Source organism: Lissotriton vulgaris, chromosome 1_1, assembly GCF_964263255.1.
Source record: "Lissotriton vulgaris chromosome 1_1, aLisVul1.2, whole genome shotgun sequence".
In the NCBI taxonomy this organism is placed as follows: domain Eukaryota; kingdom Metazoa; phylum Chordata; class Amphibia; order Caudata; family Salamandridae; genus Lissotriton; species Lissotriton vulgaris.
Window position 1 is genome coordinate 344,343,286 of NC_141685.1, and position 17,645 is coordinate 344,360,930.

At 48.7% G+C, this 17,645-nt stretch overlaps 1 protein-coding gene across 1 annotated transcript in view; it reads left to right on the forward strand.

The window, feature by feature from the left end:
- LOC147747153 (sodium/glucose cotransporter 4-like) overlaps window positions 1-17,645 on the forward strand; it is a 782,848-nt gene that overhangs the window by 406,642 nt on the left and 358,561 nt on the right. Inside the window, exon 7 of the mRNA XM_086952400.1 lies at window positions 2,383-2,588. Coding sequence (XP_086808526.1) covers window positions 2,383-2,588 — 206 coding nt within the window. The remainder of the gene's footprint in view (window positions 1-2,382; window positions 2,589-17,645) is intronic.

Below are 17,645 nucleotides of genomic sequence, written 5' to 3' on the forward strand. Positions count from 1 at the left end.
GTACCTTTCAGGGAAAAACATGAAAATATTCGCTAACGGCACATTGCGGAATTTACAAGCCGGGCCAGTACTCGCGTAGGGAATAAAAAAGCAGCGCTAAGCGCTGATATCGGGGAAAACTAACGTCAACAAATATTTCGACTGAGCCATGTGCAGAATGGTAGGTGGATTGGAAGGTTACAGCCACCTCTTCCTATTAAAGACATGTCCATCAACGCAGTTGTAATATCGCTGGTTTTCAAGGGATATTGATGAAAATTGGCGTATATCACCATATTTCACATGTCCTGTTTGGAAATCGTTGCAAATATTCCGCTAACACAGCGTGGTGAACCGACAATATACGGCGATATTCAAATTTTCCCTATTACCGACTGCCGATGTTCAACGCAAATCATTGATTGTAAGCCACTTAGTGTCTTAAGACTATTAATAGCAGAGAGGGTATCCTCTAGACTAAAAAAGATCTTAGTGAACTTCCCATTTCCAAGCTTGGGTACATCACCGTTGGGATACTCATCAACCACATTGGAGAGCTGTTTTGTGGGTGGAGCCTGAGTGTAGAGTTTTGCAACCTGTTCTTCCCATATTTCTGGTGAGATAATATTCCATCTGGTGTTAAAGCTTCCAATTGTCCCATGTGCAATTATATGCCAGAATGTCCGGCCATTATTCATTTTAACTGCCTGGAGCAACCAATTATAATTTTTCCAATCCTTTTTGCATGATCGGTTGTGTACTTATATTCCTGATGAGCTGTGCAAATCTCAAATGCGTTACGGCTCTTAATAGCGCTGCCATTGCTTTCTTGGCCCACTCACAGTTGGGCAAGTACCATTTTGAGTCTTTGAGAGGGGCTTGTATGTGAGCACTTAATTTGTTATAAAAAATGCTCTGTAATTTGTTAAAGAACCTACCATGAATATCTAAGATTGGTATAGCCTCCTCAGGGAAGTTTTCATAATTGGATAAAAAATATATAAACCACTGATATATCTTGGCATAGATGTTGTAATTAGCCATAACCCTAGGCCAGGAAACTCTTGTGTTATTGTGGGCAAAAGAAGGGTCAGGGACCACAATGCAGTCATCAGACAATGATCTCATAAGGTCATTTCCCACAACTGTGACCATCAGGAGGTTGAGGTCACTGTCTGCACCTGGCAAAACCACCATGTCATGAAGCATTGGCCAGAGACTGACATCAAGAAAAACATAATTAATCAATTACACTAGCAGTGACTTCTCTCTTAAACGTGGCTGCTCTCTTTTGCTAAGAGCAGGCTCTCTCGTTACATGCTCTCAATTTCAACCCTAACACCACAGAGGCAATTTGTAGAGCAACATTGGAGAGACAGTGATGAGATTTACCCTGAAGACTAGGGATGCCCCATTGATAATCTGCTTTTTCTGTTATCATACTAAGGAATTGAGAGGGTTCAAATGAAGAATTAAAATAATCAGCTACAATCACTTTAGGACTCTGCTGTAACTGAACCATCAAATTGTCAAAAAGAGATATAATCAGTGATTGGCTATTTGAAGGCATAAACCTAGAATTTATATTTAGCAACACCAATTTCGAACCCTGTTGGGAATTCAAGCAATACCCCCATTCAATCAGGTAAATCTAAATTCAACAATATGTGGGTACACATAATGTCGGACTTTATCAGTATCAAAAACCCTCCACTTCCCAACCCCTCAATGAAGATTTTGTCCAGTGCCCAGGTCTCCTAGAATACGCAAACATCATAATTTGTGATAAAGGTGTACTGTTCTTGCTCAATAAGTTTTGATTTGACTCAAGCCAAATTCCAAGAAATGACTGAGAGGCCTTCCTTATAAATAGCATTCTGCTGTGAAACCATGCCTTCCATACCCATCATGAAAGCATTCACTGGAACGGGGTAAGCACACTAACGGTATTTATGATGCTTAAATTGACAGGTTGGTCAGACTCTGTACTATCCCCACCAACATAAAATGGACAGGTATTTGGTAGCACTAAGTGGGTCTCCTGTAAGTCTCCCTGGGAAGCTTCTCCAAGTCAATATTTAAGACTGAGAGGCAAAGCAGGGCCATTGGTACTGAAAGGGGCTCGAGGTCTAGTATATTTGAACTATATGTTGGAATTACCTGGTAGATTAGTTCTGTGATCAAAGTCAACCAGAATGTCAGCCATGTCAATAGAACCTACAAATAAGTCAAAGATGTCTAAACCAGACAAGATAAAGATTCTTTTTATAAAATTATTCTTTTCACAAAAATCAACTCTGAAGTTTAGAGAAAACAAGCCATACCTGATTTCAATTTTCTACACCCATTAGTTATAGGTCTGTATTTCTATAGAGTCAAAGATCATTCAATTTTTTTTTTCAGCATTTAATGAAATTGGTTGGTATCCTGGACTTGCGGAAAAGTACATGACAGCAATTCCCAATGTGACAGTACCTAACACCACCTGCCACCTTCCGCGTGCTGATTCATTTCACATGTTCAGGGATGCTGTCACAGGTGACCTTCCTTGGCCAGGACTGGTATTTGGCCTTACTGTAATTGCGACATGGGTTTGGTGTGCGGACCAGGTAAAGGCCACTTCTTTTACAATGTTTAAACTCATGTAATATCTTCAATTCAGTCATGCATTGATTTAAAGAACTGCAATAATCCTTGATATTTGTTCACTTTGAACTTTATTTGCATTGATAGTGCTTAATTGGGAGTGAGATGATAGCTAGAGATAAAGACCTATTAATTTGGCTTCTGCGGATTCTATACTCTTCGCACACTTTTATGACCATCTTTTAATTTTTAAGATTCTGTTGAATTTCCAAGAACAACTTAGCTTTGGTTGAAGAGAATTATGTTCTATAACAATGGGGATACAAGCAAAGGAGTTCTTAACTTAACTAATTTGAATCTGCACCTGGGTCAGATTACCACTACAAACTGATCCCTGAGAACAATGTTGTTGCCATTTGGAGGATTTTATGTGGTGATAATAATAAATTAACTAATTTTAATCAATCCTATCACTACATGTTTAAGAGTTAGTCACTGCATTTTAAAGTAGGAAGCACTTCGATAAATCAAATAAATCCCATGACTAGCTCTGCAACAGTGTTCTGTATTATATGTATGATTCTTGGAACTTCACAGGTTTATGAATAGCTGTAGTTGTGACAGTTCAGATTATGGCATCACAAACATTTTTTAAATTCCTGCAAATACAATAAAAATATTATTTTTTTGAGACAAACTTTCTTAGTAGATTGTATACAATGATCAATTTTAGGATGAAGCCTATCTTTTCAGGTATAACATATGTACTGTTAACTTTCACCAGACCAACAGAACTTGAAAATAAGTATCTGTCCCATATTTTGTGAACAAGGTAACAACTGGATGACACAAAACCTCTAGTCTTAGAGGACTAGTGTATTTAGCAAAGTTTTATCTGAGGCACTTCTACCTGAATCGAAGGTCCAACTGCTCCAAATGAATCTGCTAGGTTTATTTCATGTGGAAAAGATACAAAGGCAAGACCATTAAACTATGCCCTATTGATAGCTGGATCAGATGATCAGCAATTGACATGTACTTGTTTATATATTCCCTTAGCACTGATGAAGTTGTGGGGTAATTCCCTGTAACAGCGACGAAACACGTGTTGGCTAAGAAGGCTTAAGATCTTGAATTAAAGACATCTGAAAATACAAAGACAAGCATCATTGTTATATTTTATGAAACTTTATGTATTTAATTTTAAATGTGTGCAGAGGATTTATATATATATATATATGTATATATATATGGCTGAGATACCCGCCACCCCCTCTCAACACAATCCCCAAGAATGGGAATACGGAAACATTTCTGAACTTTTGGAAGGCGGGAGGGAGTTACCCTCCCGGCCGTATTTATTAAAATATGAAACAAAATTAAAACATTAAAATAACAGTTTCATATCATGTACAATTTCATTTCCATATAACAATGTTTTGGCTGACCTTAACATATTTCTAATACAAAGGTTTTCCTAGCCGATACTAACATCCTACAAAACATTCTTAAATTGAAATTGTACATCCTAACGTTAAGGGCCAACGGCAAGGTCGTAACCGGTGTCAGATCCCTAAACCAGAACTACCCCCTCACTTGTGAGGGGCGGCCACACAGAGGACTGTACCTCATGTGCACATACCAATTTCCCTTGTCTTGACGGGGGCCCCAATTAACTCGACGCCATTTTAAGGTCGTCTGAGGACTCGTGTGAGGTGTCTAGAAGGTAGCGTGGACCCCCCTCCCCACCCCACACAACTTACCACATTAGCCGTCGCTGATGTCCTCGCCCCGGGAAATTCCCAGGAGGGGTCCGTAGCCCCTCCTATCCAGGGAGGGGCCTTGACCGCCTTCCCTTTCCTTTCGGCGTCCCATCCTTAGAAGGGACCGCCTCCCCGTTGAGGGGCCAATGGCCACCTCCCCCCGGGCGCTCCCATCCGTAATGGGTGACGCCCCCCCATAGGGATTTTCCAATTACTGCTCACCGATCATGACCTTACCGCCCGACCGAAAATAAATACGACATTAAACTAAAAGGACTAATCACTAAAAGACAGAAGATGATCAATATATGAACTGTCGAAACATCACTGATCAACACTGGTGCAAATACTTTATTCGATAAAACATACTGTAAGAAATTATCCACTTTATTGCACAATGAATCACAACTTTTAATCAAAGCAACCTGTAAGAAAATCGAGTTACCACTTTATTGCATAATGAATCACAATTTTTAATCCAAGTAACCTGTAAGAAAATCGAGTTACCACATCACAACTTTACTTCAGACCACTTGCTGTCTCCAGGGGCTGGTGGGTGGGTCAAAATTGGCTCTTCGTTCCATCTCGAGCTCACGTGCAGCGGGGAGGTGCAGCTTCAGAGCACAGGAACAAGAGGATGCTACTTTGGCTTGTCGCTCCTTTTATCCTTCTTCGGGCGGGCGTAAACCCGCCTCCGCCCGCCTCCGGGGGCGTGGCTGGCGGCTTCGGTGTCTAGGACCACCCACTCTAGGGCGGGAAAAGGCGCGCCCCGGGTACGCCGCTTCGGGCATACCAGCCGGGACTCGCCTCCCGCCCAAGATGGCTTCCCGGGGGGATCTGGGTACTCCACCATACGTTCGGGGGGACCGATTGGTCGCCCCTTTCCATATGGCTGAGATACTCGCCACCCCCTCTCAACACAATCCCCAAGAATGGGAATACGGAAACATTTCTGAACTTTTGGAAGGCGGGAGGGAGTTACCCTCCGGGCCATATTTATTAAAATATGAAACAAAATTAAAACATTAAAATAACAGTTTCATATCATGTACAATTTCATTTCCATATAACGATGTTTTGGCTGACCTTAACATATTTCTAATACAAAGGTTCTCCTAGCCGATACTAACATCCTACAAAACATTCTTAAATTGAAATTGTACATCCTAACGTTAAGGGCCAACGGCAAGGTCGTAACCGGTGTCAGATCCCTAAACCAGAACTACCCCCTCACTTGTGAGGGGCTGCCACACAGAGGACTGTACCTCATGTGCACATACCAATTTCCCTTGTCTTGACGGGGGCTCCAATTAACTCGACGCCATTTTAAGGTCGTCCGAGGACTCGTGTGAGGTGTCTAGAAGGTAGCGTGGACCCCCCTCCCCACCCCACACAACTTACCACATCTGCCGTCGCAGATGTCCTGGCCCCGGGAAATTCCCAGGAGGGGCCCGTAGCCCCTCCTATCCAGGGAGGGGCCTTGACCGCCTTCCCTTTCCTTTCGGCGTCCCATCCTTAGAAGGGACCGCCTCCCCGTTGAGGGGCCAATGGCCACCTCCCCCCGGGCGCTCCCATCCGTAATGGGTGACGCCCCCCCCATAGGGATCTTCCAATTACTGCTCACCGATCATGACCTTACCGCCACAGGCCGGATAGTTGACCTGCTATCCGGACCCCCCACAAAAAACTCCTACCTAAAGGTCATGCTGTAAACTCTTTAGCCATGTTACGAGGTCTCCTATGAGTAAAACATTCCCCAACCGGGACAAATGGACCCCATCCTCCAGATACATACTGTCCCCCCTGATACAACCATGAGGAATCGAATGCAATACACTTGTACGAAACAGTCTCGCCAACTTGTTATTTACCTTCTTCACCGAATGATTGATAGCAGACACAGAATTTGCCCCCCGCCACACCTTCCGTGGAATCATGTGGGACCATGCAATTGTGCACCCTGGAACCCTTCTCGCCAACCAACTTACTGTGGATAGTATCGCCTCGAGAAGTAGTCGTCTACCAATGGTCACTAAATCATTGCCCCCAAGATGCACTATGATTATAGATGGCGGTGACCTTGTCCGCCCTAACAAACCCTCGACAAAAGGTTGAAACTGGTCAATACAGAGCCCGCCCCTTCCGTAGAAGGTTACCCTGTACCCGTATTCCCCAGCCATGTGAATCATGTCACCTGCTTTGAATACCTCCGCGGCACGCCTCACGTATGAGTGGCCCACGACCCACACCACTTTTTCCGCTACCGGTGATCTTTGACCGCTGGTTCCCAGGTGTCGGGTCGACTGCACAGTCCGCCCCGCCTCGTAAGCTTGCGAAACTGTAAACCAAACAAAAACAAGAAGCGTGAGTACATGATTACAGCTTCACAACATGTGCAACCGCACATACCTTTTGTAACAATTCGAGGACCAACGCCCCAATTGCTTCACTTTTTCCACACTCAGACCCCTGGCTGTATCCTCTGTAGCAGCCCCTATCCGGAAGGAATGGGTCCCAAAATCGCCCGGGTTCAAGCCCGCGGCCGAAATTGCCATTGCTAGCACCCGCTGGAACTGAAACCTTGTCAGTGGGGTGGCATCAGTGTGCCTCAACAGGGTCCCCCCCACGATGCCGCCCTCTGCGCCAAATATTCCTCAACGCATACGACAGGGCACATGGGAGATCCGGGACTCCGATGGACTACTATACTGTCCCCGATCGCACCCTGATCGGTCTTGGACCTGGGAAACGAGACAATCATCGTATCCCCCTTAACTAGAAAGTGCTCTCGGCACAGTCCCCCCCCCCGTATCCAGCTTGTTCCTCGCCACCAGTTCGCTTACCCGCATAGCCCCATGGAATGCTAATGCAAAAGCGGCCCGGAATAACACTGTTTCAGACTGGGATGAACAAGTCGCAGGGAGAACGGAAAATAACAGAGCCAACCTCTCCAGACCTATTGGGTGCCTTTCATCTACTCTGCGACCCTCAAGGCGTTGCCACCCACGCAGCGCTTTCTGTACTACGAAAGATGCAGTAGGGTCCTGGATCCCATGAGCCCGCGCCATGAAGGAAATGGCGGCCCGATGCCTCTGGGCCGTGGCTACCGATTTGCCTGCCTGATGTAACGACAGCAAAAACTTTACGACATACTCTTCCTGGCCCCAAAGCTCCCCCCTAGCCGAACCCAAAAAGGACTGATAAGAACGGAATGCCCCTTCATATGCCTTCCTCGACCTGGGTGCTAAACTCTCTCCCACGAGGTTTTGTAGTTCGGGGCACCGAGAGACCAGAGAGCTTCGGGGAATGGTGCTGACACCGGGTCCGCTGTGGGCAAAAAACCCCAGAAGGCCTGCATACGGAAACGAGAAAGCGCATCAGCCGCCTGATTCAGCACTCCTGGCACATGTCTTGCCCTAAAGAGCACGTTCAATTGCATACATAGTAACACAATTTCCTTAAGCAATCTCAGAATCCATTTGCACCGTGCTGCCTGACTATTTATACACTCAACCACGGTCATGTTATCCGACCAGAATACCACAGAGTGATCCCGGAACCCCTCAGGCCATGTTTGTAGGGCCACCAGAATAGGGAATAGTTCGAGAAAAGCAATGTTGCTCGTCAGCCCACACTCGTGCCACCATGACGGCCACTTTTGAGCCGACCAATGATTACCGAATATGGCGCCAAAGCCTATACTCCCCGCCGAATCTGTCCACAGCCCCAACTCCTCGGAGGACACCGCCGGCTTGTTCCAGACAACCCGACCATTGAAATCCGCCAGAAATGCCAACCAAATGCGCATGTCCTGGCGAATCTCGGCCGAGAGCCTCGTGCGATGGTGCCCTTCTTTAAGACCGACCATGGCTTGAGCAATCGAGCGGGAGAAAGGGCGGGCCATTGGCATTACTCTAAGGGCAAAATTCAACTGACCCACAGTTTGCTGCAATTGATGCAAGTTCACCTTGGTTTCCCGAATACATGCTTCAAGGGAGGCCCTGAATCTCCCCACCTTTTCTTTGGGCAGCCGGAAGCAACCTTCCAGTGAATCGAGCTCTATTCCGAGAAACTCGAGCGAAGTTGATGGTCCCACCGTCTTACCTGGTGCCAATGGCACACCAAACTGATTCATCAGACCACAAAATTCATTTAAAGCTTGTGCACATTCTGGATCCCCAGCTGCACCCAGGAACAGAAAATCGTCAATATAATGCATAACATGTTGAAACCCCGTCATTCTTGTGAATACCCATTGCAGAAAACAACTGAATTTCTCAAAATAAGCACAAGATATGGAACATCCCATTGGCATACATTTATCCATGTAATAGCGACCCTGAAACATAAAACCAAGGAGACGATGATCGTCTGGGTGTACCGGGAGCAACCGGAACGCTGATTCGATGTCTGATTTGGCCATTAGCGCTCCGGGCCCCAGGCGATTCAACATGGCGACGGCCTCATCGAAAGATGCGTACCGCACCGAACATACCTCCGGGTCTATCGCATCATTCACCGAAAGACCTCTCGGGGCGGACAAGTTATGTATTAATCGAAACTCACCCGGGTCCTTCTTGGGGACCACTCCCAAGGGGGAACAAACAAAATTAGCAACTGGTGGCGTGTCGAATGGTCCGGAAACCCGACCCCAGGTCGACTCTTTCACAATCTTCGCCTGTACCACCGCCGTATTCTGCAGGACCGACAGTTGGTTCCTACACTGTGCCTTACCCTGAAAATTCCCCACTGGGATGCGGAAACCATACGAAAACCCATCTCGCAACACCCCAGCGGAGACATGATCCGGGTATTCATTGAGCCAAGGAATCATTGCCATGGTATCAACCGGGGTAGGTAAAGGCGCCCCTCGGACTATTTCAGACCTGTTTGGCGCTTCCCCTACCTCCGTTATCACCCGTTTTGGCTCTGCACATGGTCTCAGGATGCGAGGATTGCCCACACCCCCCACAGTCGTGCCTAAACTTGCATGACCCCTGGGGCCTCGTACACTTTCCTCTGCTAAAATTCCAGCAGATGCCTTTTTTGCCTGTATTGCCACTCGATCTCGAGTGATGCTCATTACTTGAACCTGCCCGAAAGGGCCCCCAGATGAATGGCGGGAAAACTCTCCCCCGCTTCCCCCCACCAATGATGCCTTTAACATGCCTGATTTCTCCATTTTTTGCCATGAAATGGAGTCGTAACAATCCCACGTCAGAGATGTGTCGAACTCCTTGGCCTTTCGAAAAATATTATCATAACAAAACCACTGATTGCCCTCATATGACTGAGAAAACTCCATAATACGTGTCTGGTACACGGGTAACTCGGCCAACATTTCAGGCCTTCGTTCCCCCATAATTGAAGTGAATATGCCAAACGCTCTGCCCCAATTACCTATGTTCTCATCGACCTTAAAAGCGGCCATCTTGGCGCGCCAAACACTCGGGTGCAAAAACTCCTTTTGACCCTTCACATGCTCGATCTCATACTGATCAGTTAGCAAAGAAAACATATTTACATATTTCTCAGCCCATATCCTCTCCTTGATTTCAATCGGAATATGCTGAGCCACTTTCTCCCTTCTCGAGGGTACAGACCCCTCCCCCGCAATCGGCAGTCGCTGCTTACCTGAACTAGAAGCTGTAACCGTAGTCACTGCCGAACTCGTGCCCGCCGCGGTTTCACCCACTGGAGCCTGCGGGGGAACAAAAGGACATGGTGCCTTTGCGGCCTCTCTTGATTGCCGCAACTGCCTCATTACTGCCCTGGCGTCATCCGCCGTGGTGCCTTCGCTATCTTTCCCCAACCACGCTGCCAGCTGTGCAGCCAACTCGGGAGGCATATCCTCCCCGTTCACTGGGGTGACGACAACAGGGATTGGTTGCCCCTCCTTCGGGACCGGGATCGGGGCCTCAGTCGGTGTATCGGGGAGCGCCGGCGGCGCCTCGGGAACCGGGGTTTCTCCCCCAGTTGCCCCCCTCTTGGACCTTCTACCTCTCCCGCTAGGGACTACTCCCAGCAATGCTGGTCCGACGACTCGCTTTGGGCCTCCTACACCGTTCATTGCCGCCATCTGCTTCTTCATCTCGGCCATGTCTTTCACGAGCATGCGGAGCATCTGATCGGTACCGACCCGCTTTCCGACCTTCTTGCCCGGCATTCTCTAACGATGATTCTCTGAAAGAACAAAGACAAAATTACAACGCTCAAAATTGGCTCTTCGTTCCGTCTCGAGCTCACGTGCAGCGGGGAGGTGCAGCTTCAGAGCACAGGAACAAGAGGATGCTACTTTGGCTTGTCGCTCCTTTTATCCTTCTTCGGGCGGGCGTAAACCCGCCTCCGCCCGCCTCCGGGGGCGTGGCTGGCGGCTTCGGTGTCTAGGACCACCCACTCTAGGGCGGGAAAAGGCGCGCCCCGGCTACGCCGCTTCGGGCATACCAGCCGGGACTCGCCTCCTGCCCAAGATGGCTTCCCGGGGGGATCGGGGTACTCCACCATACGTTCGGGGGGACCGATTGGTCGCCCCTTTCCATATATATATATATTTATATAGTAGAGTGGTCTGCTGGCCACACACGTGGGGATTTGGTGGTTTTTCTCTACCTTATGGACCATGCCAGATTACCTGCAATAACTGATTTGTCCTTGTGATAGACCTTAGAGCGCAATTTTGCCTATTGCTGACCACCGACTGTATACCTACTTAAAGAACTTCATTGAACAAAAATAAATAATTTTTATTAATTCAGACTGGTTTTAGGAAAGGGGCATGAATGGTGGTTAATTTAACGGCCATATATTTGATGACATGTTCATCTCTGGCTGCCCACAGAAGGATGGAGTGCTGTTTCATTGACTATGTTGCAACATTCATTAGGGGAGTTAAATTCCAGCCCAAACACGGAGGGATGTGAATTGAACAGTCTATACTAGCACTCATTTGTGCTTTACATTCTGGCAAATAGGTGCAAGTGGACAGAAGTGGCACTCCTCCAACCAAACATAAAACTGCCAATAGATTTATTTAAGGGTGCTGTATACTGCAAAGCTCGCTGTCAGTTTAGCGTGCCCCAGATGCCTTCCACAATGCCTTGCAGTGCTAACATTTATATTCTTGTCTGTGCGGATGATTTGATTATCAATCAGACACTGATTGGCCAACAACATTTTTGGGATGTCTTAAATGTAGACAGGTAAGAACATTCTTTGAGAATAAACCCTACAAAAATGTCATCATTTCTGGAAACAGACAGAATTCTAAATTATCGTCAAGAGAGAAGGTCAAATTTGAAGCTGTATCATATTACAATTATTTGGGAATTTCACTTGATAGTCACCTAACTCGTGCTCAAGATGTGTCCAATCGCACACATAACGTTGTGTCAGTTTGTCCTGTTTTAATAAATGTTATGGAGATAGCTCTCTTTTACCATTTTGGCAGTATTGATCTCTGAGATCTTGTATTGCTTTTTTTTGCACATAGTTGAGCTAAGCAGCTAGAAATCATAGAAAGCAACATGCTTGAAAAGGCTTACATATTAATCCATTAATACCACATGCTTTGGAACTTGGTATTCCATCTGTTTTCAAGCGAGCTGAATGGGCAAATTTGAGTATACACACTGTTGTCTGCAAAATCATTTAACTCATTGCAACTAATCAGCTGTGTGGACATCAGACACTGAGAAAAATAATAAACACAAAGGATTACACAAGGTAAAGGGCCACATTTATGAGGCAGCTTGTGCCGTCGAAACATCAATTTTTGTGACATTGTGTGGCGCATGAGCTTGCTCTATATTTATGAGGCAGCACCAAGCCACGTTTTGTAGCTTAATGCTGCCTTGTAAGTATATGCCCCTTTAACGCAGTGTTCTGTGTTAACGGGGCAAGCAATCAATGTTGCTGTGGGTGTTCCCAGTAACATCCATGGCATTTTCACACTGCCCCAGATTTACAAGAAATCTTAAATCTGAGACAGAGCCAGACGTATGCCTCCCCAGGGGAGGAGCAAGGGAGGCACAACGTGGAGAACTATTTTTATTTCTTATGAATTTTCCTTTTTCTATGTGTGCTGCAGAATGCCATGTATAAATTTACAATGCAGTCTTTACCATGCATGAACCCCTTTCAGTACCAGGAACATAGATTCCTTTACCACGCATACACTTACTAGGCATACCATTACCATGCATACCCTTACAACACAATTTATTTATTAATATATAAATTCACTAGTTTTGTAGTAAAAAAATATTACATTTTGCAACACTACAAAAAAGAGCAGCGCAGTAACATTTTAGTACACATTTTCAACATTAAATAAGTATTTACATTTTTGACATGTGCACAGTAGTCCTTCCTAAATGTCAAGGGGCAGATTTATGTTAACTGGCACATCCCGAGGGATGCGCCAGTTAACATGCGCCACAGTGCGCCACAGCTACGCCCCCCATGGTGCGCCACATTTATGATTCGGCGCACCATGGGGCAAAAACGGCACAGATGCGTCACGCATCTGTGCCGTAAAAGTGACGCATTGCTGGAGTTGCGTCGCAAGCGCGACGCAGCTCCAGCAATGCTCTGGGGGGGCCTATTCTTTCAATGCTGCCTCAAGCCTTACGCCTGCTTCAAGCAGGCGCAGGGTTTTGACGCAGCATTGCCCTGAAAGTGACTGAGTGAAATCTCATAGATTTAACTCAGCCACTTTCAGGAGGCGTTCCTGCGCAGGAACGCCCCCCCCTGCGCAGGAACGCCTCCTCATGGCGCAGTGCTGTACAACGTGACACATCTCCTAGATGCGTCACGTTGTAAATAGGGCGCAGGGATGCGCCACGTTTCCGCGCCGTTGCGTCACGCAATGGCGGCGTAAACGTGGCGCAAGCCCTTCATAAATCTGCCCCCAAGTATTTATATGTAGCTTGTGCCCAACCAAGATGTCTGTTGTGAAAGAAGCTTTAAAAAAAGATTTTTTTACACCAAATAAATTAAATATACATTCAATACCCTTTCCTAAGCTGTGTGGAGCAACGAGGGAGCAATAGCCGTTTTCCGTTTTCTGCCTGCTGACCACTGCTCGCCGCTCCCGCTGCGCGGGAGCCGCTTCGCCTTTGTGTGGTGAAACTGACCTGTCGACGCTGACTGCACCAGCCGGCTGAGGGAGACCAACATCAGAGGAGGCTGCAGGGGTAAGCGCGCAGGGACTCACTATCCCAGGAGTCCCTGCATGACCACGTGACATCGGTCAGCGCCCCCCTGCGTGCCCGCCCCCACCGGCAAACTGCTGAAAGCAACGCTGGGTCTTGGCTGTCTGTGACCCTTTCCTAAGCTGTTTGGAGCAACGAGGGAGCAATAGCCGTTTTCCGTTTTCTGCCTGCTGACCACTGCTCGCCGCTCCCGCTGCGCGGGAGCCGCTTCGCCTTTGTGTGGTGAAACTGACCTGTCGACGCTGACTGCACCAGCCGGCTGAGGGAGACCAACATCAGAGGAGGCTGCAGGGGTAAGCGCGCAGGGACTCACTATCCCAGGAGTCCCTGCATGACCACGTGACATCGGTCAGCGCCCCCCTGCGTGCCCGCCCCCACCGGCAAACAGCAGAAAGCAACGCTGGGTCTTGGCTGTCTGTGACCCTTTCCTAAGCTGTTTGGAGCAACGAGGGAGCAATAGCCGTTTTCCGTTTTCTGCCTGCTGACCACTGCTCGCCGCTCCCGCTGCGCGGGAGCCGCTTCGCCTTTGTGTGGTGAAACTGACCTGTCGACGCTGACTGCACCAGCCGGCTGAGGGAGACCAACATCAGAGGAGGCTGCAGGGGTAAGCGCGCAGGGACTCACTATCCCAGGAGTCCCTGCATGACCACGTGACATCGGTCAGCGCCCCCCTGCGTGCCCGCCCCCACCGGCAAACTGCTGAAAGCAACGCTGGGTCTTGGCTGTCTGTGACCCTTTCCTAAGCTGTTTGGAGCAACGAGGGAGCAATAGCCGTTTTCCGTTTTCTGCCTGCTGACCACTGCTCGCCGCTCCCGCTGCGCGGGAGCCGCTTCGCCTTTGTGTGGTGAAACTGACCTGTCGACGCTGACTGCACCAGCCGGCTGAGGGAGACCAACATCAGAGGAGGCTGCAGGGGTAAGCGCGCAGGGACTCACTATCCCAGGAGTCCCTGCATGACCACGTGACATCGGTCAGCGCCCCCCTGCGTGCCCGCCCCCACCGGCAAACAGCAGAAAGCAACGCTGGGTCTTGGCTGTCTGTGACCCTTTCCTAAGCTGTTTGGAGCAACGAGGGAGCAATAGCCGTTTTCCGTTTTCTGCCTGCTGACCACTGCTCGCCTTTGTGTGGTGAAACTGACCTGTCGACGCTGACTGCACCAGCCGGCTGAGGGAGACCAACATCAGAGGAGGCTGCAGGGGTAAGCGCGCAGGGACTCACTATCCCAGGAGTCCCTGCATGACCACGTGACATCGGTCAGCGCCCCCCTGCGTGCCCGCCCCCACCGGCAAACTGCTGAAAGCAACGCTGGGTCTTGGCTGTCTGTGACCCTTTCCTAAGCTGTTTGGAGCAACGAGGGAGCAATAGCCGTTTTCCGTTTTCTGCCTGCTGACCACTGCTCGCCGCTCCCGCTGCGCGGGAGCCGCTTCGCCTTTGTGTGGTGAAACTGACCTGTCGACGCTGACTGCACCAGCCGGCTGAGGGAGACCAACATCAGAGGAGGCTGCAGGGGTAAGCGCGCAGGGACTCACTATCCCAGGAGTCCCTGCATGACCACGTGACATCGGTCAGCGCCCCCCTGCATGCCCGCCCCCACCGGCAAACTGCTGAAAGCAACGCTGGGTCTTGGCTGTCTGTGACCCTTTCCTAAGCTGTTTGGAGCAACGAGGGAGCAATAGCCGTTTTCCGTTTTCTGCCTGCTGACCACTGCTCGCCGCTCCCGCTGCGCGGGAGCCGCTTCGCCTTTGTGTGGTGAAACTGACCTGTCGACGCTGACTGCACCAGCCGGCTGAGGGAGACCAACATCAGAGGAGGCTGCAGGGGTAAGCGCGCAGGGACTCACTATCCCAGGAGTCCCTGCATGACCACGTGACATCGGTCAGCGCCCCCCTGCATGCCTGCCCCCACCGGCAAAATGCTGAAAGCAACGCTGGGTCTTGGCTGTCTGTGACCCTTTCCTAAGCTGTTTGGAGCAACGAGAGAGCAATAGCCGTTTTCCGTTTTCTGCCTGCTGACCACTGCTCGCCGCTCCCGCTGCGCGGGAGCCGCTTCGCCTTTGTGTGGTCAAACTGACCTGTCGACGCTGACTGCACCAGCCGGCTGAGGGAGACCAACATCAGAGGAGGCTGCAGGGGTAAGCGCGCAGGGACTCACTATCCCAGGAGTCCCTGCATGACCACGTGACATCGGTCAGCACCCCCCTGCGTGCCCGCCCCCACCGGCAAACTGCTGAAAGCAACGCTGGGTCTTGGCTGTCTGTGACCCTTTCCTAAGCTGTTTGGAGCAACGAGGGAGCAATAGCTGTTTTCCGTTTTCTGCCTGCTGACCACTGCTCGCCGCTCCCGCTGCGCGGGAGCCGCTTCGCCTTTGTGTGGTGAAACTGACCTGTCGACGCTGACTGCACCAGCCGGCTGAGGGAGACCAACATCAGAGGAGGCTGCAGGGGTAAGCACGCAGGGACTCACTATCCCAGGAGTCCCTGCATGACCACGTGACATCGGTCAGCGCCCCCCTGCATGCCCGCCCCCACTGCCATCCTATAAAATCAAAGGAGAGTCCGTATTGCGGGACGCAAGCGGGACGCCGGGCTAAGCCCGGGCAAAGGGCGGGCCGTCTGAGGCCGTCCGAGGTCGGACAAGGTTGGGTTGGGCCTGGTCCTTTGGCTCGCTGCCCTGGAGCTGACGTTGCTGCACTTTGTCAACTGCGGTGCAGACTGCTACGTAAGTTACATTGACTTTGGTTGTTCATAAATTGCATTATGCCTCCAAAAAAGTTAACCACTCCTAGTAATTCTATCGAAAATTATCATGTGCAAGTAGTAGAAAAAATTAACATCGACAGAAGAGCCTCTTTGGGAATAGACTCATCTGCTCAATCCCCATTCATTGACATCGAGGCTGATGACCCCCTTGGCCTTCTAATCAACTATAGCACTAATAGTGCTACACCTGACTTGTTTCCAGATACTATTACTATACAGCCAAGTGGTACCGTTGCTGGAGTTGAAGACCTGAGTGTCAACGAGGTATTGGCTGATACAATTATCAGTCAGGATCATTCTACTTCCCCTCCAGCAACCGTTCCGGGTAAACGGGAATGTCTCAGGTCAGCTAAGAATAGAGTAGCAAACCCCCCGAGGAAACACTCTGAGGATGAAGAACATGATCTGACTAGTGAAGCGTACATTACACTTTCGAATGCCAATTTAACAAAATATTGGCTCTGATGGACACAAAAATTAAAGGTGTGGTCAAACCCCTGGTTAGCAAAATAGACAAGCTAACCTCTGAGGTCAACCGTCTGGAAGGTCTACTACAAAAATCTATATGCGAGGTAGGGAAACTCCCGGAAAATGTCTCTGCAAAGATAGAGGAAACGGTAAACAAATCAGTAATTACTGCTGTTATTGGTCTCATCCCTGTCCCTGTACCAAACCCCGTAATGGCAAGTAATAACACTCTACCAGGTGATTCTCACATAACCTCAATCCCTGCTCCTGCTGCTGAAGACCCGTTCATTGAAAAGGGGACTTTCGAACTTGTGGTTGAAGCTTCCCCACTGGTACTTGTCCTTGCCAATGTTCCTCCTTTGGCTCAAGGCGAGCGGGAAACAACATCTTCTCTAAGAAACAAATCTTTATCATGGTTAACCACCAACATGGTAATTACTCCTTGGGGAAAGCAGCAACTTTCTGAAGAGCTCGTCAAAGCGAGAAGGGTACAGTGGATCGGGGATAGGGTGAAAAAGTTTAAAGGGGAGTGTGTCGTCCTTCACTTCTCTGACCCTGGGGTCTTGCCTAACATCCTACCAAACATCTTACCACCTCAAAGGCGAACGACTTCAATTGTTCCATTGACTTTGGACTTCTTCTATCCAAGAAAGGGAAGCGGACCAAACTCAAGTATTTTAAGAACCAAATGGAACATTGTGACTAAGAGGGGGAGGAAGGATGTTGCTTCAGTGGACTGGGGTCTGGGGTTGGAAAATCGTTTCTCTTCATTATCTAACCTAAGCGATTGCGACTGACAACCATCTACCTGTAATACTGAGACCGTGCCTGTCTGTGCTAAAAGTACACCAGATTTAGCTTGTAATTTTCTAACAACTA